General features: G+C 43.6%; 1 protein-coding gene across 1 annotated transcript in view; it reads left to right on the top strand.

Moving 5' to 3' along the window:
* LOC115099085 (V-type proton ATPase subunit S1-like) overlaps nucleotides 1–12,375 on the top strand; it is a 120,644-nt gene that overhangs the window by 45,483 nt on the left and 62,786 nt on the right. Inside the window, exons 4-5 of the mRNA XM_029616397.1 lie at nucleotides 3,657–3,850; nucleotides 6,687–6,727. Of these exons, the coding sequence (XP_029472257.1) occupies nucleotides 3,657–3,850; nucleotides 6,687–6,727 (235 nt within the window). The remainder of the gene's footprint in view (nucleotides 1–3,656; nucleotides 3,851–6,686; nucleotides 6,728–12,375) is intronic.

The raw sequence follows: 12,375 nt of genomic DNA on the forward strand, positions 1-12,375 counted from the left end.
TTTTTATTTTTTCCTTTTTTTTTTTTTTTTAGCAGCTTTTAAATCTCTTATGTATTCTTTTTGTCTGTTTCGCTGGGTACATTTTATCTCCCAGAACCATTCAACCTGCAAGAACCAAATCTGCAGGATAAGTACAGTTGTAGAAAAGCTAGAAACCCAAATAATGTTGTCCTATAAAACTTACGGATCTAGACAACAATTGTAAAACAAAAACAAAAAAAAATAGAGACTTTTTTTTTCTCATTAAACATATGGATCTGTTTGTTTCTGTACCTATTATCTCCCCAATCATTCAAACTATTGCAACCACAGATTTTGAGGATACATATCTATATCTATCTATCTATATATAATACTCCTAGCTCTAAAGTGGTATCTGTCTGTGGCAACTGGTGGAGTGTGCATGCCACTGAGGAGCGTACGTGCAGAGCTTAGAACCTGTGCTGAGAGCATACACATGCACATAAGGACAGTTTTGCATGTATGTTCCATTCTGAGACTGTGTGACCATGGGGCTGTCGGCTCCACAATGTGTGCATGTGGGGAGAACAATGGCCACGGAGCCTCGGGGAGATGAAGATCGCCGGATGACTTGGGGCCATGGCATCATGAAGAGTGGAGAGGTCGGTGGTGGCTGCGGTGGGATGATGGCTGCTATATGTCAGGGGGCCACTAGAGTGGAAGATATGCAGGAGGCAGGCAGCCTGGAATAGAGAGCTGTGGGGTCCCAGGACTGAAAGGAATCGGAGAGATGATTAAAAGGGGAAACATGGAGGAGTGGTCAGGTCGGGAGAAGGGAAAGGAGGAATGAGATTGCTGGGTTTGGGGACAGGTATAAAGCAAGAAATGATTGTGCTGGGTTTGAATGTTAAACATAATGATTGATCCTGTTTTCATTTTGTTTCAAACAAACTGAAGAATAAAAAAAACCCCACAAAAAGTTTTGTGACTCTTTTGTTTTTGGGAAATGGTGCATGGTATTTCAAATAGTGACATATCATTCCATGCTGTTTTAGGGGCAGAGAGAGCTCTGAGCCAATGTCTGTCCCACCTGAGGCGTGGACCTTTGCCTCTGAACCACCATGTAACTCTCCTGATCAGAGGCTGAACGGCTCAGGAAAGGCTTGTTTGTTTGTAGCCTAAAGCCCAGACCTGCTGCCCTGCTGCTGAGGATCCAGATTAGTCCACAGGGATAGCTGGAAACACCAGAGCCTTCCCGGCAAATTGAGGGCTGTGAGATGTGCTGTGGATTCCAGATTTGAAGATCCATAACTCTGTCTGAATCTATGTTGAACCTGTTTGCAGTGCTTGTAGTATATACGAATGCTAACGGAACCGATCTGATTGTGAGTGCAATGATTTATCTAACTTCTTCCTTTGGTACCATGTTTACGTTAATAAGGTGAAGAGAACCTATTGGTCTTTTATATTAAGCTTTCTGTATGAGAATAAATCCTGAGTGTGATCCAAACCGGAAGATATCTGTTTAAGTATCCTGAGGATAATAACCTGATGCAGAGAAACAAAGTCAAAATATTCCATGATTCAGCGACCTCCAATCGAAGAGCAGTGCCTCCCAATGGCCAAACCCCCCCCCCCCCCCCGATTGTTAGGGCACAGAGTGAATTTAGTGCCCCATGTTGGAACCGTGGGAAGTGACCCCCCCCCCCCCCCATCGTCCCCTCTCCATCTTTTCACCAAGAGGGATAGCAATAACTGTTTTGCCACTGTATACGATGACGGCAGACCAGCCCCGCTCCCCCTGCTGTGTACGCCCCTCGCCCAACTACAGCCCTGTTAGAAAATCTAAATTGAGAAGAAATAGAAATCTAAGTAACTGCATTCATAAATGTAACCCCTTCTTTAGGAGTAGTAACTCCTTTCAGGGCACACAACTAGTTCATATCTTCTAGGGCTGCTCCAGCTAGTATGTTACATCCCACGCTGACTCTCAATCCATGGGTGGGGGGATTCTTTCTATGGGGAGAGGTTCTCGCTTAATGCCCAGACAATGAAAAAGGTCGCCAGTGTGTGTGTGTGTACCATAGTGGTGCTTCCCATGAGGTGAGAGGCTGTAATAAATAAAAGTTTACTGATTGGCAATAATACATTACATCGGACTGATGGTACAGCTATACTTCTGGGTAGGTTGGTGTCCTTTTACCTGGCCTGTGGGTAGAGCTCGTGGTGATTTTTAACTGCGTGAGCTCTCCCAGCGGCTGTAAAGGGAATCCTAGTGGAGGTATCCCCAGATTTACTGCAAAAAATCTTATTTATAGACGTCTTCTACTTGGACATCCAGCCTTGGGAGGAAATCCAGATGGGATCTCCCCATTCTTGTTCTTCCTTTCTTTAATTTAGTTGTTCCTTTCAACTCTGGTTGTTCTTTTTTCCTGGGTCTTTTCTTGTGGGGGGAAAAGTCGGTGGGATCAGGCAGGCTCTCCGCTCTGGACTCTCAGTGGGGAAAAGGGGGATCCAAAAACCTCTCCACGCTGCTAAAATCCAAAAAGCACTTTAAATCTTAAACCGGATCTCTCCCCTGCCTTCACTGTCTCTCGCAGCAGGATCCGTCACTGGTGCTTACCTACCTAGGCTTTAGAATAGGCTCGTAGGTCTTTGCTCCCCTGGTGAGAGCCTCTTTGCCCCTAAAGGGTATCAGGCTTAAAAATCTATCTGTCTGCAAATTATAAGAAGGACCCTGAGGCAGGGAGATATCACTTCTAAAATAAACTCCTTTGGGTAAAGCCCCCACCAGAGTGTGGAAAAAATAGACCTTTACTCTTTGACTGCTTCCTCAAACTGAACCCGCCACTCCCCTTCCCCCTGAACATTAGTGTTGCTGGGCTAAATAGCATTGAGGCATCCAATCCAGAACCTCCAGGTGGGAGAGACTGAGAGGGATGGGTGGTGTGTTCTAAGGACAGGGACAATGACATCTAGGAGGTCATTTACCAGACGGATCGCACACTATAAGGGACATTTCACACACGAAAAGTCCCTTATCGCGTGCGATACCAAGATGGGGGCGGAGTCTGCCCCGGAAGAGGAGGAGTCGGGGTGTCACCGGAGCCAACTCCGCGAAGACACCGCGGACGATGAAAAGGTAAGGGCCTTTTCGCATCCTATTTCGCACCCAATAGCTACACCTTCTATGGTGGTGCTATTGGGTGCGAAACCGGCAGCGATCGCACCGCGGCAGTGCGATCGCTGCCGGCTAGCGCAGGACCGCCCCCCCGTTTCGGTCCCCCACCTCTCATTACCTAAAGTATCACAGGCCTGCGATACTTTAGAAAATGAGGCCCCTAGTGACCTGACCAGGAGGGTCTGCACATAAATAATACAAGCAAATAGAAAAGCAAACAATATATTTTTGAAGATTATTTTCTTGCCTTGAGGATGGGGCGATCAGAGCCAGACCTCTGTGTATTTCGGACGTTTGTCTGTAAAGAGGGGGTTTGTGATGGCACTAGGATGACAACGCAATGGCAGAGCTGCATGGCTCGTTATCGAGGGAAAAATAGAGGGATGGGCCTGTGGAACACTGAGGCCTGAGAAAACTGATTGGTCGACAGTTATTTTGTCTTTCTTTTCAAATTATACCACAGCAGCTGTTAGTCCTGCTGATCAACACCAACTTCTGGATTTACTTGTTGCAGGAGATCCTTGGTTCTTCGCCTTCGTCATTGGTTTTACCCGCTGTGGACTGGAAAGCTACTAGCCACCTTTTAGATCACCTTCGGAAAAAAGCTGCCTGGCGCCTAGTGAACATCAGTGATCCTGATGCATCAGAGCTAGTGGTGGAACCGTCCACGCCCAACTTAATTGTAGTAAAACTACAACCCTGCAGCAGGTATGGAACGAAGAGTGTGTGAGAACGAGAAGGGACAACTGCAGCGTCTGGGAGGTTTCTATTAGGAGGCTGCAAAGGGAGCTTTGTTTATGAGCCACGGATTTAAAATGTCATGGATATAATATCATTGTAGGCACCTTCACATTTGGGATAACATTTGGGGTGGGTGGAGGTGTAGGTGCAAGTTGGTTTCAAAAACCGGAAGGCACATATTTCTTCACAGAATGAGATGAAAGTTGGGAAGAGAAAAGAAATCTTAATTTTCTTTGCCCTAACATCTACGTGAAGAAGAAGAGAGTCTGCCTGTTCTTAATGTGCATTTGTATATAGTGAATTGGCTCTTAAAGCCTCGTTCACCTGCCATATGCCTTGATCTCTCTCTCTCTCTCTCTCTGACTGACTTTCTCTGCTGACCCCGCTTTCTGAGATTTAAAAGAAAAGGTGCAGAAGGACCTATGGAGTGCCTTGAAATGCCTGTTATAGAGACATGTTTTAGACAGATTATGTAGAGAGGTAGATATACACACACCATATGGCTCCCCGATTCCCCACAGAAGGGAAAATGTGGTAGCTTGATTCCATCGGAAATGCAAAGATGATCATCATCGTTGTTTGCTTACTTCACACTTTTCCAACTAGAGAGCTCAAAGTGTGTTACAACAGATCAATGTTCACAATATGTCATTCCTAACCAATGTTCCCTCTAATTTTTTTTTTTTTTTACCTGGGGGATGGTGAACACTATGGGTGTGCACTACAGTTGCACACATAACTTTCCAAGTGTACTGGGGGAGGGGGAGCCCATCATGCCCTGTTGTTACCCTCTCCCCACTGGGAATTTATAAACCCTGTCGGGCATTAAAATCAGCACTGCAAGGTTTACTAAGTGATCCCTCCCTTCGTCTCGCCAGACTCTCTGAAACATACGAACTGGCCTTCTCTATCGCTGACCCCCTCCTCTGGAATAACCTCCCTGACTCTATACGTCGATAACCAGTGCTTTAAGAAAGCTTTAAAAACAGATTTGTTCCAACAGACTTTCCCGCCAGATCCTCATTAGGCAGATGCTTCTCTTCATTTTTCCTTGCATCATGTCACACAGTCTGCTTAAATTATGATGCAGTTTATGCACTGTTTTTGCATATTGTTTTCAGTTTGCTTCTGCATTGTTCTTTTACGTTTGTATTATTTAGAGCCTGTCTTAATTTTTATGCCTGTTGGATTACCAATCCTTGCCTTGAACCTTGGACATGCATCGGTTATAAATCTTTAAAATAAATAAATGAATGTGCTCTTTCTCCCGCGGCACCGCCTTTCTCCCTTGTTCTTTCCGTCTTTCTCTTCTGAGCTTCTATCTCTTCCTTTCTCCTCCCCCTCTTTCTTAGCTTTTCTCATATCTCCCAGCTCCCTCATCTACTCCTCTGCTCCATTTTCCTCTCTCCTCCATTCCTTTTCTTTGCCTTACCTTCCCTCCACCTATTTCTCCTATTTCTTTATCTTCACATCACTCCTCATCCCTCCCTATAATGCCTCCTTTCCCATCCCTCCACTATTTTTACAGCTTGGGCCTTCATTGGTCCTCCATTTTCCTCCCTCGCTACCCCCATCTCATCCTGCCTTTTTTCCTCTTTCCCCCAACGTCTGCCCCGCCTGTTTCCCTTCTGCCTCAGTAGCCATCCTACTGTGTACTGGCCACCGTAGTTCTCCCCCTCCTCCCCCCTGTACCTGGAGGCAATTGACATCACATTTGAGCAACAAGCTCCACTCTCTCTCCTTGAGATAGGCCATGGGAGTGAGGGGTCAGCTGAGTGGCCATAGGCAGAAGGAGAGGAGATCTGATTGCACTCTGCCCTTCCTCCCCGAACAGCAGGACTTCAGGAGATGGGTAGTGGACTCTCTCAGGCTTAACCGATTGGTTGTAGGAGGCAGGTGTGTGAAAGCAATCAGCAGATTGGTTGCAAGCAACCAGGAAGTAGAAATGGAAGGCAGACAATCCAAGTATTAAGAAGAGCGCTAGTGGCTACATTTGAGAGACTTACATCATGCCTAACATACCCTCATGAGTGAGGTTCATCCCTGTCATGGTCTATACGAAACAAATTGATTTGGAGACATTAGAGCTGCATTATGGAGTGATTTACCCATCGGAGTATAGTTATCAGGGCTATTTATGGCTCCTGCATTGCCCCTTCTAATCAACTAGCTCCAGTTTATTTTCAGGAAAGACGGATCCATTCCTGGTTTTTATCTCTAAAGCATGCATGACCTTGTCATCTTCTTTATGGAAGGAAATCAGTGCTTTATGCCCTCGCACACAATGAATCAAAACCAAAGCTGGATCAATGGAGAAATGGGGCTAGCTGGCAGCGCTTTTTCTTTTGTCAGCCAGGGGCAGACTTCCCAAAAGGCAGAATAGTGGAGGGCCTGCGGGACAGCACTCCAGCGGCCTTGATTTTGGAGGGCCCCCCATCTCTCCTCCTCTCCCCAGGCTGCAACTTTGGAAGGGCGTGGGAGGGGGCCTGCTGTCCGCATGCCTCAGGGGGGATCGAGTGCACTGTTGAGAACAGCCCCTGCCTGAGGTTCTCCATCCTTCCTCTTTTGCCTGTGGTCAGAGAAAGAGATGCTCTTATCGGTAGACATTTTAAGCCAGCTCAGGTCTCTCATGTGCTCTCAATAATAACTGATCATTGGGCTTTTCCCCCCATGTATCCCGTAAGGCCCTGCCACAGCAGCTTTCATTCTGTGCTAACTGAGGTATGCCAACATCTTTTATTTAAGTTCACAGATCTGCTATTAAAGCTTTAGAAATTACATCTTTCTTTTTCTCCCCCTACAGAACAAATGATGTCTCTACCGTAAAGGCCTTTGTTGAAACCGGTAAGCAGTCAGAGTGAAAAAGCACTTCATTTTTTCCTTTTTTTTTTTTTTTTTTATACATTATGCCCTCTATTTATCCCAGTCTTTGTGGAACTGCAAATACAGAAATAATAGAAAGAGGAAAAGAAAAGGTTAGCCATCAAGAGCTTCATCAGAAAAGATGCAAATTTTGCGAAACCTGCGGGCTGAGAGGAGGACTAGAGATCGGAGGCTTTAATTTTTAATGCATGCGCATTTGAATCCTTTCCAAAGCCCCGTGGCCCCCAACTTGCCTCTGCACGACTACATCTTTGAATAAATCTCAGCAGATTGCTGCCAGGCTCTTTCTGGAAAGCAAAGGTCGGTGGCATTCTTGGTAACTATAGCTACAGTTGTCTCCTCATTTCAGTGCAATGCTAAATAATTTATCATCATTTTAGAAGGTATTTGAATGCTCTAACGAGAAGGACACATGCATTTGCTTTGTGATATACCTTAATAGCAGCCCCATCATTTCATATCACTGCCTGAAGCATAACAAAAGAAAATATATATATATCTACAGTTTGCCACTCAATTATTCTTCTGTTTTCCAATCTTCCATCCTGTCCCATTTGCTTCCTACTGTTATCTGCTACCTTCCTTATCTTTTATTTCCTAGTTATTATTATGATGGCTTTTATATAGTGCCTTACTTAGGGCACCTTGCAGAACAAATATACAAATGGATATACATTTAGACATAGATACAAGAAAGATGAGCAATACAAAATGGACCAGGTTCTCCATGAGGCAGATTAGAGGTTAAAAAGTACAGAGACATATGGAAGTTGATTGTCAAAAGGATTTATGAGCCTACAACCCAGCTTATGCGTGTAATTCACTTTCTGAAACTCAAGCAGTGTATATGTGCAACGATTACATGCATAATTTTGCGTGCACTCTGGAAGAAGTTGCAGTGGAGAAAGAATTTACAATCTTACCTGATTTTCAAACATAAGCTCATAAATCGACATGAATTTCAGTTATGTCTGCAGGTGTAAATCCGTGTGCTTCTGTCCGCACGCGGACTGGCACAAGCTTCGAATTTTCAAAGCAGACTTATGCACGAAAGTCTGCCTTGAAAATTCAGTCCTATATTATAAAATAGCTTTCATGGAACAGATGTGCTCCACAGACTGTGGCACTTGCTGGTTTGCTTAGTGTTTGCCACCTGATGTCTCCACTGTGGATTCTCTTGCTTTGTTAGGAGTGGAATCTTGAGGTTTGTTTAAAAACTTTACAGTAAAAAAAAATAAATTAATTAATTAATGCAAACTAAGGACCAGATCTAAACTAAGCAAAAAGAGAACAAATGACCTAAAACCAAGACCCTGATACAAATAAAGCAAATTCATAAGCTTTTGAGGCCTGAGGATGCGCAGAGCATAACCTGGAAAAAGTACAGCCAAAAAAAAAATCTACACATAGCTTTAAAAATGTCCCAAAGCAGAAGTGCAAGAGAAAACTAGGAAAAGAAATGACAGTGAAAGATACACGTTAACAGCTCTAGGGTTCGTTGGAAAGCATCCATAGGCCATCCTACATGGCCTCCCACTTCTGGATACAGGAAAGGCTGCTGGGGCCCAGAATCGTTGCGGGCTACATGGTGATCTGGGTGGTTGGGGGGAGGGCCCTTCTGATGACAATACCAGCCAGAGGGAGGGGTTTCTTCTCATGATTTAGCTGGCCGGAGGCCCTCTCTGATGACACAGATCCCTTTTTGACGACATGGCCGTGTGGGTCCATCTGCACGGGAACTTACTTCTTCCACAGCTTCAGTGACAGCGAGAGTGGCGGGCGCGTGGTGCCCCCGAGTCTGGTTCCCTGGGCGACTGCCCATCTTGCCTGCTCCTTCTGATGGCCCTGCTAGGGACAGAAGTCACCCGTGGCCTTATGAAATCAAGGCTGTAACAAAAGTGCATTGCTTGCTGTAACAGATGGAGGGAATAGAAGTATCAGGTGCCACAGTTGATGGTTAGTGGGTTAGTTGGTTAGGTTACGGGGAGGCTGAAACTGCACAGTTAGCTCAATAAACCATACTTCCTCTAACCTGTGAAAATCAGATGTGTAAAAAAAAAAACCCATGTACATTTCCAACACTCAATGCTCTGAATTGGCTCAAGTATCTTTTTAGTGGTAAAAGTGAAAATACCATGGACTACATATTTCCAGATACTGGCCTTCTATGCAGCTCAGGAATTTTGTACAAATGGGGACTATCTGCATATCTGAAGAACTTCAGGATCCGCTGATATGACTTTACTGATTTTAGTATTTATGCCCCTGAAGAAATAAATTTCAGGAACTGTACGTGTCACAAAGAGTTTATTCTTTTTCCAATATGTCTGTGTTTAAAGGAAAAAGGTCTAAATCCACTTTGAACTGCCGAAAAGTGGAATATAAATAAATAAATAAATAAACCAACCATAAACTGAGTACTGGGAGCATTCTGATATCAAAACAGAAATGGAAAGAGGTATTTCAACTTGATGGCCTCAAGTCATTTGAAGATGAAATACAAACCATGCCCAGAACCCCAGTGTGGTCTATATTATCCTCTTGAGGAATTTCTGCTGTTGAGTCAGTGAAATTGAAATCTCTTAAAAAAACAGTTATTGTTGAAAAATACTTTTTTGCATATCTGAAATTTTACAAAAACAAATTCCTGGAATTCTTCCTTGTGGCAATGTTTAACCTCTCTCAGCTATTTACTAGCCTGTTTCCTTGTTTGCTACAAGTGACTATGGAATTATATGCTTGCATTTGTATTGTGTTTTTATTGTCTGCTCAGAATTAAGAGAATTTGATACCATCTAGAAATCTTTTTTAAAATGTTTTGGGAACGTATAAATATGTACATACTCATGGGCAAATATAAAAACAGTAGCTACTTTGCTACTCACAGATCTTTTGGCAAAAACATGAGTTATTTTGCACATGTAAGCAACTAATCTGTATGTAGTTTAATTAGCTCTACCCTACTGGCATCAACTATGAGAAATTACTTTGTTAAAACACCTGGGTCAAGAACCTTAAAACATTTTGACTTGATCTCTTTCACTTTTCAACATTTCATCTGAGTAATTCCTTCTAAAAAGTCTTTAAAAAAAAAGGTAATAACCCAGAACATTTCATACTTTTATTATGCCAACTGAACTGCAATTGCATTTTCTGCTCTGGAACAGATCCTTCTATAGCTTGGCTCGGTGAGCTAAAGTATGTACTGGTCTTGTAAGTATAAAAGGTGAAGATAAGAAGGCCTGAAATGACCCACTGGTGGAGGTGATAGAGGACAGCACTTTTAGTGGATTTTGGGCATGCTTGGGATGGATATGAAAGGCAGGATTGAGAGATCAGGTAAAAGATAAGAGGTGGGGGTGAGGTCAGTGTTGGGTTGCATATGGAAATTTATATGTTCATCTACCCAAAATGGAACAATCTCAATGGGGTAGACTAGAAGGGCCAACTTGGTCTTAATCTGTCGTTATCTACTATGCTACTATGTTTCTATATTTTGTGCATGGTCTTTATCTATTACTAGTGAACTTCTATGTACATGAGCTACAATCTCTACCAGTTTGGTTCTCTTTTAACTAATTGAATGCTGAGCTCGTATGTTAACTCTGCAGACATACAGTCAGTCCACCCATTGCTCTCAGGAAAAGCCAATGTATCACTATTATACGTGTCATACATAAAACTTCACTATCTCTGTCAGAGCTCCTAGAGCAATTATTGCCAACTGCGGAAACAGCCACATGAACTTCTCACTATTACTGCAAAACAACCGTTGATATGTGCCAATCATCCCTATCTCCCTCAATTTACACAATAACCTTTGAACTCAGTCATCAATTCCATTGAGCTCTGTTGTCCTTGTCAACACACACAACAGTTTTTGTGACTGATAGATACCTCAGTAGCATTGGTTGTAAACAAAATACTGATGCTTTCATATTAACTGCAAAATCACAGTTAGAGGAGGCCATCCCATGCTATAATAAAGATGAAAGTTGCCTTGCACCTGAATAACCAGTATGCAAATTGAGCTCTGCCTCCTCTCTCCCTCCTCTTTCCAGTTCCAGCCTTTTCTCTCTGTATTGTCCAATTGACTCTCTACTCTATTACCATATATTCCAGCTCTGTTCTACTCTTAGATTAGATTACATTTCTTGTATTTATATTCTGCTTTTTGGAACTTCAGAGCAGATAACATTCAGGCACCATAAGTGTTTCTCTGTCCCCAAAGGGCTTACAATCTTTAGCTCTGCCCCTCCCCTTCCCCCGTACTCTCCAGCTCTTCCCCCTCCCTCTGCATTGTCCAATCCACTCTCTACTACCGAATATGGAAATTGAGCTCCGTCCCTCTCTCTGGCTGTACTCTCCAGCTCTGCCCCTCTTTCTCTCTCTGAATTGGCCAGTTCTCTCTCTACTACCACACTTCCTATACTTCACAGTATTTTCCTGTCTCGAGAGGGGCTTTTACTACTAGTAATACAATATTCATACTCAATGCCTAGAGAGTCTACTAGTACTAAATCAAAAATGCTACAACCTGTCATCATTGGAGTTCTGAATTGCAGTATAATTTTCACGTTGCAGAATATTACAAAGACAGCCTTATCCCCATGTGTGTTGTTTTTCTTTTGTTATGTTTCTTATTTTTCTTCCATTTGCGTTCTCCCTTGAAGCAAGTGCATTGCAGATGTAAGTCTGTTTATCACTATGTAACCTGACCATCCTGTCAGGTTACCAGTAAGCCCTGGGACATGTCATGGCTGTGCAGTTAGTGAGGGAATAGTTAGGGGAGGACCCATTCATGTGCAGCCCCTGCCCTTGAGGGTGCTGGAATGGACATCCCACTTCAGAGAGTTAATAGCAGCGCACTGCCAAGATCTCTGGGGCTAGTATAAGTCTGCAGTTTAGGAGGAGGTTGGAGATTTTACCTAGGTTGATTTTGGGCCTGCTCTTGGGGCTCTGGCCCTCCCAGCTGGCAGTCTGTGAATAAGGTTGGGGATTTCCCTGCCTGTCATTCCCTGGTGGGTAAAGGTTTCCTCATAGGAATATTTTGGGATTTTCTGGACTTTTACATGGTAGGAGCCTTAATGGACACCTGGGCCTTTCCTGGATTCAGAGAACTTGGAACCCTGTGTTTGGGTCGCCCAGGGATAGGGAAAACTTGCCTGTCGAGGTGGTGATTCATTGCAAGGGGCAGCTCGGTTGTTGTTTCCTTATTGGGAACCAGAAGAAATTGTTTTGTGAAGATCTGGGAGGAAGTGTTTTTCTGCCCCTACCCATCTAAGGACCTGTGAAGATACAGCTGCAATTGGATCCCTCCCAAAAGGGATCCCCATTGTATTAAAAAGGGAAAGATCTACTAACTGTGAGTAAGAAACGTTTGAAAATCATTGAGGATGCCCATCAGGAGTCTTCACTGGGAGGAGAGAGAGGTTTCGGGTCAGTATTGGAAGACTTATGAGGAGAGGTTGAAGGATCTAAATATGACTAACCTAGAAGAGAGGAGGTGCAGGGGAGATATGATATAGATCTTCAGATACCTGAAAAGTTTTAATGATGCATGAACTTCAAACCTTTTCCGTTTGAAAGAAATCAGTAAAACTAGGGGT

The sequence above is a fragment of the Rhinatrema bivittatum genome, chromosome 9 (genome assembly GCF_901001135.1).
Source record: "Rhinatrema bivittatum chromosome 9, aRhiBiv1.1, whole genome shotgun sequence".
Classification (NCBI taxonomy): domain Eukaryota; kingdom Metazoa; phylum Chordata; class Amphibia; order Gymnophiona; family Rhinatrematidae; genus Rhinatrema; species Rhinatrema bivittatum.